At 60.2% G+C, this 10,337-nt stretch overlaps 3 protein-coding genes across 3 annotated transcripts; 2 read left to right on the top strand and 1 right to left on the bottom strand.

The window, feature by feature from the left end:
• Window positions 1–4,557: 4,557 nt before the first annotated feature.
• BKCO1_18000127 (choline transport protein) lies at window positions 4,558–6,214 on the top strand (the record flags this gene model as incomplete). Its single annotated transcript, XM_020271759.1, has 2 exons — window positions 4,558–5,051; window positions 5,113–6,214. 2 exons carry the CDS (start codon window positions 4,558–4,560, stop codon window positions 6,212–6,214), a joined length of 1,596 nt encoding a protein of 531 aa, XP_020131488.1.
• Window positions 6,215–7,378: 1,164 nt separating this feature from the next.
• On the bottom strand, window positions 7,379–8,186 carry BKCO1_18000126 (uncharacterized protein; the record flags this gene model as incomplete). Its single annotated transcript, XM_020271758.1, has 3 exons — window positions 7,379–7,843; window positions 7,997–8,054; window positions 8,134–8,186. 3 exons carry the CDS (start codon window positions 8,184–8,186, stop codon window positions 7,379–7,381), a joined length of 576 nt encoding a protein of 191 aa, XP_020131487.1.
• A 238-nt stretch (window positions 8,187–8,424) lies between these two features.
• Window positions 8,425–9,609, top strand: BKCO1_18000125 (acyl-n-protein; the record flags this gene model as incomplete). The annotated part of the gene is made up of 1 exon (XM_020271757.1): window positions 8,425–9,609. One exon carries the CDS (start codon window positions 8,425–8,427, stop codon window positions 9,607–9,609), a length of 1,185 nt encoding a protein of 394 aa, XP_020131486.1.
• Window positions 9,610–10,337: the final 728 nt, after the last annotated feature.

Raw genomic sequence — 10,337 nt, 5'->3', positions numbered from 1 at the left:
CCTCTTATTACCCCAACTGGCATGCTGCTTGCTGACGAGCTTTTCCAGCCAGAGCCAATGTGATTGGAGGGCTCTGGATTCCTTTCCTTGCTCTTTTGGGACGTGACTGCTGTTGTCGGAGATCGTTCGGGGGGTTGTGGTGTCGGTTGGGTTATGTTCGTCAAACGTTGACTGCACCACCACCACGCGAGTGCTGGACCCTGTTCTTCTTCTAATATTGCTTGAGGGGCCGGGACCCGTGTAGTAGCTATGGTGGTGAGGTAATGAGATGCGGGTTTTCTCTCAGAGAAGAGAGGGAGATGCAGTGTAATAGCACTGGAGGACACGCCTTGAGTAGGTCAGGGTGGAAACTGGGTTTGGGTGTTTGATGTCGAAGGTTGGAGGGTTCGACTTGGCGCAGTTTCTATACGGAAGCCTGTCGTAGTTTCTCACCAAGTGAACGCAAAACGTCGACGGTGGCGGGTTGGTTTTTGTCCAAAAGTGCGTTAGAAGCAGGGCATTCGTTCTTTCAGCGAGCATCAAGGGCACGACGCAGGAAGGCGGGTAACTAAAATGCGGCAGCAACCATCTCCCCGTTTCCACTCCATCACCATGGGGGAGGGGAAAAATCAATACGAAGGAGACCAAAAGGCTGGTGACACGTTACGAAACCCCAGCTCCTTCGAGCGTTGTGAAAAGCCACACTTGCCGTCACGTTTGAGTTCTCGTGAAGGGCCGTCGAACGCCCGTTAGCCATCGGCAAGTCCTGCTCTCCCTCGTGACGAGAGCAAAAGGCTAGACCCGCACGGGGTAGCCATCCTTCCACACAGCTCAGCACGGCCAAACGGTCGGAGGAAGCAAGCGAAAGGGCTAGACGAACCGACTGACAAGGGACGGGGCTCCAAAGAGCGCGGCCTGGCTCGAGCTTCTTTCCTTGTGCATGGTGCGCGCGCCCTTTTGCCGGCATGACCTGAGACACAATCAAAGGAGCGGAGACGGCAGCGGGACTGGGCGAGAGGAGGCGCTGGTAAGCGGGAGAGGCGGTGCGATATTAATGATGGACATTGAGAAGCATCGACCACGGGAATGGAGATGGGCAGAGTGGCAGATGTTGATGTCTTGATTGGACAACTGGTTGTATGCCCGGAGACGGGGCCGGCAGACCAGAGAGGCTGGTGGAGTCAGTCCCAATCGCCCGACTCCCGCCGCGCCGGAGAAACTGCTGTGTAGTGTGTGGCATTGCGATGACCCGGCTCTCCGGCGCTGATGAGAGAGCAAAGCGGAACAAGCAAGGTGGTTGATGCAGGAACCAGCACGTGGCTTTTCTTTCCCCAGCCCCAGCCGGGCCGCGTGCCGATGGGAATCATCCTTCAGTGGGTGTGTCTGTCGTCAATCGTTCGTTATGATGTGCCGTGTGCTTGGGCTGCGGTGCATGCTTGCTTGCTTGCTACACGATCAAACCTGGCCACCCAGCATTGTGGCTTTGCTCCGGTTCAAGCGAGTAATCCGTAATCCGTAGAGAGATAAGAAAAGAGACGGCATGAGACGAACACGAGTTGCAGGTACGCGCGTTGGGGCTTGGGCGCATGAGCGGTAGTTTCCAGGGAGGCAGCATGGGTGTGCGTTATCTGACATGCACCCGTGTCTTACACAGCAATGGGGCTTATACATGGGAGGTAAAAGCTTAAGCATACGACCGGTAGGCAGACACGTCAACCACTCGGTAGGGCTGTCCTCGTCCGGGGACATGCACGAAAGAGTAGTGAGGGCCGCGGCATGGCAGGCATCAGGCAATGCATGCTCCAGCGGTCGTGGGCTAGAGCGAGGGCGTGGGAAAAAAGAAAATTGTGATGTGTCGGGTGTCGATGCCGCTCCCCGCATATCTTCACGCTCTCTTTCGTGCATTGCTTTTCCGGGGGACGGGGGCTGGCAAAAGCGACGTCGAAATCGTATGAGAGCTGGTGAAATGGACACAGGGCGTGTGCATGACTGGCTGTTCGCTGAGCTGCAGCGAGCGGCGCTGCACGATGCCACTAGTGTGGATGGTGTCAATAGTGGCCCCAAGGGCGGAGGGCCGTGGTGCAGAGCGGGAAGTAAGGATCGGCAGTGTGAGGGCAAGATGCGTGTGACGAGCTGGCCATGTTGGGCGGGCGGTGGCGTCAGGAACGGGGGATTGGCAGCGGCTGGCCCGGGCATTCCCATGGTCCATCGGCCATCATCGGCCAGCTGTGTGGTTTGTCGGGCGGGGGAGCAGGGGAGCAGGGGGGCGATGGCGCAGGCAGGCCGGGGTTGGCTTGGCCTTTGGCGGGGAACGGCGAGGCGAGGCTGGCAGTCTTCGCTTCTGCTGCTGCTGCTGTGGCACAGGGCGCCAGGCTCGCTAACACGCTGTGTATTGGGATTCGCGGCTCGTGGCGTTTCTCCTCTACGGGCAGGACGAGCAGCGGCGGCCGCTGCCTTGTCTGTCCGGGTGGCCCTGGCGCGGTTGGGCTGGGGGCTCGGGGCTCGGGGCTTCGCTGCTGCATCGCCGCCGCATCGGCCGGGGCGCCTGGGGCGGGGCGGGGGGCGGGGGGCGGCTGCTCCTGCTGCTCCTGCTGCTCCTGCTGCCTGCCGTATCATCGTCACCCATCAGCCCGCCCACGGCCCGCGCCAGCTCTCTCGTCTCCCCAAACGCATTTATTGCGCATTTACGAAAGGGGCGGGTCGGATGTGGAGTGCGCCAGCCGACAGGTTTTGCCGACAGCTGCGCGTGCGCGTGCCCCAAATGGTGCCATGCAGATGGGCCAGCCGCCGCTGACTCGCCGCACCGAAATCATAAGAGACTCTCAACCAATTTCTTCACCCCGCTGCCTTTCGTCCCTCCTGCCGGCCTGCGCGTCTGTCTTGAGCTAGGCACACCGCACACCGCCATGCACGTGTGCGTAGTAAGCGACGCGCTGCATGTCCGACGCGAGGCACGAGCGCGCACGACGCGTGACGCCGGCGGGGCAGTAGTAGAGCAGTCGCCTTCGCTGGCTCCCGAGACGCCCTCTTCTGCTTGTCCCTCGACCGCATCCATCGCCGTCTCCATCACCCCACGCCTCCTCACAGTACACAGTAGACACGCTCTGCGCCACGTCGAACCGCATTGAATCCCGGCGAATCAGCAAAGCGGGTGACTGCGACGTGCCGGAACGTGGGCGCCGCCTGTTCCTGAACCGGGCCGCTGGATCTTGGGACTCTGCTGTCTCTGCTTGCGGCTGCGCATGGCTGGCTGTCTCGTGGCCGGAATGGAAGACTTCATTTGCCTGTTTGCGGGAAAGCGACTGAAGGGGGAAGTTTTACTGCAACAGGCATGATCGCCTATCGGCGGACAGCGGGCGGGAAGCCTGCAGGAGTGTGCCCTTGGAGCTTGGCTCCCTCCTGCGAGCGCGGGTATTTCTTGCCAAGGTCTGGTTGGCTGCGTTCCACACGGCCTCGAGCTGGGGAAGAGACGGACTCTGCGGCGAACGCGGCGTCTGAGACGTGCGAGCATTGCTGACGACAACCCGGCAGTGCCTCGTCGGCGTGGTGCAGCGGTGGTTGCTTCGGCCATGATGTTATCAGCTCGTTGCGCAACCTCAACAGTAAGGCCAATCGCCAATCTATCAATCCTCCCCCCGCCCTTGATAGGCGCCCGTCTGGAACATTCACCCAGACCACCGCCATCGAGGCCGCCGTAGCAATGTCAGCCAGCCTTTTTTCCTTTTTGTCCCACTTGGCGCCCTGCATCGCGCTGCATCGCAATCGAAACCCAGGTGCTTCTTACACATCTGAGTCGCCAAGCACAGCGGAAACAGAAAAGCACGCGACGGAGAAGCATGGCGGCGCAGTACGGCGTAGCGTAGCGTTGCAGCTGGCGTTGGTGGCAGAGTCATACCTCCTATCAGATTCCAGCCTAATATCTGTGCTCGCCGCACCCCGTCATCCATGCCTATCATCCGTCATGGTTACCCTACCCGCGAGGCAATCGGGTCCCGTCGTAGGGCTACATGGACGATGGTCGCACCGAAGCCCTGCACCCACGCGTAGCCGTCCGAAAGCTTGCCAGGACCAAGGATTCCTGCCGCATGTTGGCTGCAACTCTATGCTCAAATATATATAACTGCTGCTCCCACGAGCAAATCACATGCTCAAGGCGCTCTTCCCTCGCCCCCGGTAGCCTTTCTTCACCCACCTTACTGGCTTGTGTGGAACAACCAGCCTCCCCTGTCTATCTTGATTGCTCCCTTATCGCCGTGTGCTTACTCGCTCAACCTACGTCTTTTCTGTGCTTATCTGATTATTTATACTCTCTCTCGCCGTCCAAAATCCAAGCGCCGCTGCGTCTTGCCTACGTCTCGGCCAGTCCTCCTGCGAAGAATCCCACTCGCCAGGCAATTGCGCGCCCTTGCTCGGGGAGAACATTCAAGGCGTGCCTATGAAGAGCACCACACCCCAACCGGCACCCACACAGTCCAGCAGTATCAAACAACTAGCTCCGAGTACTTGTTGAGGTCCGCGACATAGCCACCTCGGGGACCAGCGCCACCCTCCCATTCACTTTTCAGTCAAGCAGCAACCATGGGGGGATCGTCAAAAGAAATCGCCAGGTCGGACAGCAGGCCATCCTTCATGGCGGGGGAGGTGAAGGCGATTGATGCCGATGCCGCAAAGCTGGCAGAGATGGGTTACACGCAGGACATGCAGCGCAACTTCAGCGTCTGGTCTGTGTTGGGCGTGGGCTTCTCGCTGACCAACTCATGGTTTGGCATTTCGGCAGCACTGGTCACTGGAATCAACTCGGGCGGCCCGCTGCTCATCGTCTACGGCATCATGATCATCGTCTGCGTATCTGTCTGCGTCGGCATCTCCCTTTCAGAACTGGCCAGCGCACTCCCCAACGCCGGAGGCCAGTACTTCTGGGCCAACGAACTGGCGCCGAAGCGGTACGCCAACTTCGCATCCTACCTGACCGGATGGTTTGCGTGGGCCGGCTCTATATTCACGTCCGCCAGCGTCGCCTTGGCCATGGGCAGCGCACTATGCGGCTGCTGGCAGCTGTCACATCCTGACTTGTAAGCCCGCATCCAGTCCCTCACCTTGCCACTCCACCGAGGCTAACACAACTACCTTCAGCGTGATCGAGACCTGGCATGTCTTCGTCGCCTATCAGGTCGTCAACGTCTTCTGCTTCGTCTTCAACTGCTGGGGCAAAGTGCTCCCCGCAATCTCGTCCACAACGCTCTACATCTCCCTCATCTCCTTCGCCGTCATCCTCATCGCCATCCCCGCCGCGGCGCCCACACACCAACACGCCAAGTTCGTCTTCGCCACCTTCATCAACAACACGGGCTGGAACTCCAACGGCATCGCCTTCATCGTCGGCCTCGTCAACACCAACTGGGCCTTCGCCTGCCTCGACTGCGCCACGCACCTCGCCGAAGAAGTCCACGCGCCCGAGCGCATGATCCCCATCGCCATCATGGGCACCGTCGGCATCGGCTTCGCCACCTCCTGGACCTACTCCGTCGCCATGTTCTTCAGCATCGTCGGCGACTTCCAAGAGCTCGTCGCGACCCCGACACTCGTCCCCATCCTCGAGCTCTTCGCGCGCGCGACCTCCAACACCGCCGGCGCCATCGCCCTCGAGGCCCTCATCATCGCCACCGGCCTCGGCTGCCTCGTCGCCTCGCACACCTGGCAGTCGCGGCTCTGCTGGTCCTTCGCGCGCGACCGCGGGCTGCCCTTCCACGGGTGGCTCGCCCGCGTCCACCTCCGCCTCGACGTGCCGCTCGCGGCCCACGCCGCCAGCTGCGCGCTCGTCGCCGCCGTCGGCTGCCTCTACCTCGGCTCCTACACCGCCTTCAACAGCATGGTCACCGCCTGCATCGTCCTGCTCTACGTCTCGTACAGCATCCCCGTCGCCTGCCTGCTGCTGCGCGGCCGCGACTCCATCGAGCACGGCCCGTTTTGGCTGGGGCCCATAGGCGCCGCTGCGAATGTCGTCTTGTTGGCCTGGACGGCGTTTACCGTCGTCATGTACAGCTTTCCGTATTCGAAGCCCGTCGAGGCGAGCAATATGAATTATGTGAGTGCCGTGTATGGCGTCGTGTGCGCGATTATGGGCGTCGATTGGGTGTGCAGGGGGAGGAGGGAGTATAGGGGCCAGAGCACGAGGCATGAGCAGGTGGAGGAGGTGGTGAGGAGGCAGGGGAGTGTGGTTGAAGGGACGGCGTGAAGGGAGGATGGTGTGGTTGGATGTGTTTTTTTTTTTTTTTGGCGGGTTGTGACCGGCCGAGGACTGAAAAGAGTGGGATGGGGCGGAATCCTCGTCGTTTTTCCCGTACATTTCATGTGTATAGTGTCTCAACTAATGTAGAAGGAGTAAGAACTGGGCTTCACTATATCACGTCGATCCGGAGGCTGAAGTGAATGGCACAACGGCAAGGCTCGGATGGTAGCGGGTGTTTCTGGAGCATCTGTAGATCTAAAAGCTTAGCAGGTAAAATGACTTGTAAAGCACGATACGCTTATGATTCTAACTACGTGTATGCAAGGATCACTGTAAACAGGCGGAAAATTGGACGAAGAGTAGATAGACGACTGGATCTTGACCAACGGGCTTTAGTGCAAGTCTGTTGATAGTCAGTAGTTGATAGGAACTTCGCTTCCACTATTCCACGGCAGGAGATTCCAACACTTAGAGGGACCGTGGACCTGGGTGTGCAGCTATCGTTCTATGCCTACGTTCATGCCAAATGCTACAATTCACCGACAATAGTACTTTGAACAAAGTCAGCCCCATCCACGCCGAAGTCAAAATTTCCCTTTGAATGAATGAATAGATTGATGCCATTGGCCTTTCCATTTTTGGTCTAATCTTAATTGAGTTTACTGAACTTTGGACATCTAAAGCCTGAAGACCGTCATGACGCGAGTTAGTTGGGGAGGTATAGATAAATTAGCCAAGTCTATAGTTTAGTATCTTTCTAGCGAGGGCTGATTTCAACCCGGGCATCCCAAGATATCGCAAATCAAACCATTCATCTGGACATTATAATAGGCTCCATCTGCCTCATTCATCCACAGTGTTTCAATAGCAAGCTTGTGAAGATGAAAAAACCGCCGCAAATCACCTAGATTTGGTTCTTCTGCACATCGTCACTGTAATGTCACCTCCGCAATATGCCGTAGGAAACTCTATTCGCAGCTTAAAGCGCTTGATCGCGCTCAAGATATGGATACACTTCCGCCGCTCTCCCTCTTGATAGGCGAGCCTAGGGATGCGGCAGCCTCACGTCACCCCGCCAATACACACACGTCGACCCTGCCACTCTTCTCTCTAAAACCTCCAGTCCAGAGCGGCGCGTTCTGTAGGAAGCCGATCGTCCCACCCATCCCACTACCGCACAGTCCGCTCCACGAACTCCTTCTCCAGCCTCCCAACCTCCTTCTTGAACGCCTCAACCTCCCTCCAGCAATCCAGCGGCCTCCTGTCGTTGACGCGCAGGCACTCGACAATCTTGAGCTTCGCCTCCTCGACGCCCTGGTCAGGCTTCTCGAGGCGCTTGCGCTCGTCCAGCTTCTTGCGCAGGCCGTCGATCTCGCGCTGGACGGCGCCGTGGCTGATTTCGCGGCGGCGCTGGCGCTCGGCCACGGCGTCGGCCGAGCTGAGGCTGTCGGCCAGCTTCTCGGCGAGCGACGGCTCCGCCGACGCCGACGCGTCCGCGTCCTTGTCCGAGGCCGAGGCGATGGCGTCTTGCAGCTCGCGCAGGCGCTGCTCCTCCTTGGCCCGCAGCTGCGACAGCTCGCGCTCGACGCGCGTCTGCACCTGCAGCTCCAGCGCCTTGGAGCGGGTCGTGTCGGACTGTGGTTCGTTTGTCTGTCTCAGCTTTGTGCGCGATGGGGACGTTCAATGGGTGGGGGTTGTCGGACGGGCGGAGGAGGCGATGGCGGAGTAGCAGCTCTGTGCGGGCGGGAGGGGTCCAATTGATGGCGCGAAGACGGGGAGACCACGAACCTGAGGACTGTTCTGGAGCGAGTCGATCAATTCCGACGAGAAGCGGACGGGAGCATCGCTGCAGTGGCCGAGGGTCAGCTCCGGTCAGCTCTCAATCTTTTCTCTCAATTCGCCGTCGGGGCGGGAAGGGGACATACGGGTTGAAGACATGCTGGGCGGTGCCGTCGGGTTTGGAGTTGCCCGCGCCCATGGTGAAGTCGGGTGGTTGGGGGGGAATTGGGCGGTGGTGGAGGGATCGGATAGTGTAGGAGGTCGGAATTTGCGGGCTTGGGGAGGTTGACGTCGGTGACCGCACAAGCCTCCGACTCGCTCTCCACCAGCCAAATAGCCGTCACGTGCAGCGCGCCGGAGCTACTTTCTACAGACGCGTCTCCCGCTTTCCACTTTCCTCACCCAATCTGCGATGCCGGCTCGCACAGCCCGGCGCGATGCTGCAAACATCCATCACGAAATGGCTCAGCAAGCCCAAAGCCGTCTCCCAACCCGACGCCGTCCCGCTGGAGCCGCAGCGCCCAAAGAAGCCCGATAGCAACCCTGAGCACCCCGCGAAACCAATCACGGACACGGCAGCCGACGATGGAGCCACCATCACGCCCACCGCTCCAGCCGCAGTCCTCGCGCACGGCAGCGGCAGCGGCAGCGGCAGCGGCAGCGCTACTGCATCGGGCAGCGCACCCGCCCACGGTTCACCACCACCTCCAACAACAAGCATAAGAACGACGACGCTCGCGCCCCTCGCCCCGAACATCACCCTCGCGCCCCTCACCAGCGCCACCCTCCCCTCCTTCCGCCGCCTCAACACCCTCCTCCTCGAGATCCCCTACCCCACCAAATTCTACGACGAGATCCTCACCGACCCCACCACCGCCTCCATCACCCTCGCCGCCTTCTGGCGCAACACCCCCACCTCCACCTCCACCGCACCGAACCAAAAAACCCCCTCCCCAGGCATCCTCATCGCCGGCATCCGGTGCCGCCTCCTCTCCCCCAGCGCCTCCCCCCTACAAACCGCACCCCCAACCACCACCACCACCAGCACCACCCAAACCCAAACCCAGCCCCCAGCCCCCCAGCACCACCTTCCCAAACCACAACCACACCTCTACATCGCCACCCTCTCCACCCTCTCCCCCTACCGCTCCCACGGCCTCGCCACGCACCTGCTCGCCGACGTCGTCGCCACCGCCGCCCGCCGCCACGGCGTCGCCGCCGTGTGCGCGCACGTGTGGGTCGCCAACGAGGACGGGCTGGCGTGGTACCGCCGGCGCGGGTTCGACGTGGCGAGGAGGGAGGAGGGCTACTATCGGCGGCTGCGGCCGAGCGCGGCGTGGGTGGTGTGGAGGAGGGTCGGGGTGGGGGATTGGTTAGTGGGGGGAGTGGGGGGAGTGGGTGCTGTTGCTGGGAAGGAGGATGTGGAGGGGGCTGCTGGGGCTGCTGGGGCTGCGGAGGGGGAGGAAGGGGAGGAGGGGAAAGAAGAGGGGGAAGAAACGGAGGAGGAGGAAGGGGAGGGGGACGGGGAGGGTGAGGGGATGGGAGGGGTGGAGAGTGCTGCTGGTGCTGGTGCTGGTGCTGGCCTGATAGGGAAGGACGGATGTAAAGAAATAGCTGGGTGAGTAAGGGAGGGGGAGAGGGGTGGAAGAGCTTGCGGAAATAAAATGCTACGTGAACATCAGGGAGTGACCGGAAAGAGAGACACCGTAAAGTACTACTTAACTCCGGAACTGTCTACGTACAAGCCTGTCGGCTGCATGCTTGCCTAGGTCGGGCTTCTCCAGGGCTCGTCAAGTAAACACACACCACACCCGTCTCAACCGCAAGTCCACCTTTCCTCACGACGTTACTCCAAAACATAGCGGACGTCCTTCCCTCCCAAAACAAGGAACAACCCCGCAGCAGCGAAAGGACGAAGACAAAACGAGCGAGAGACGAACCCCCCAGTCACACCCGGACCCAATCAACCAACGAGACGTCGATGGGCAAACATGACCCGGCCCATCTGGCCCATACAGCCGGCTAGCTAGTTTGCACCACCCACGAAGCAGCGATGGCATGGAGGCATGAGAATAGCCTCGAGGATTGCATGAGGCGGCAGAACACGGGCGCGGGAGAGACGATTGGCCGAATGTCGGTGTCGTGTGCGCTCATTGGCTGGCGGAGTTCGTCAGCATGAAGGAGGGAGGGGGGGAGGGGGCTGCTTGCAAGCGCGCGGGTCTGGCTCATCTTTTCCTCACGGGCAATAATAAATGCCGCACTTGGATCGATCGGAGGATTCTCGAGGCATCACAGGATATTATAGTCTTTGCATGGGAGCACATTGTGTGAAGCAGGGATGTGGGAAAAA

This window comes from Diplodia corticola (genome assembly GCF_001883845.1).
Source record: "Diplodia corticola strain CBS 112549 chromosome Unknown scaffold18, whole genome shotgun sequence".
Taxonomy (NCBI): domain Eukaryota; kingdom Fungi; phylum Ascomycota; class Dothideomycetes; order Botryosphaeriales; family Botryosphaeriaceae; genus Diplodia; species Diplodia corticola.
This window is presented reverse-complemented; position numbering and strand designations above follow the sequence as displayed.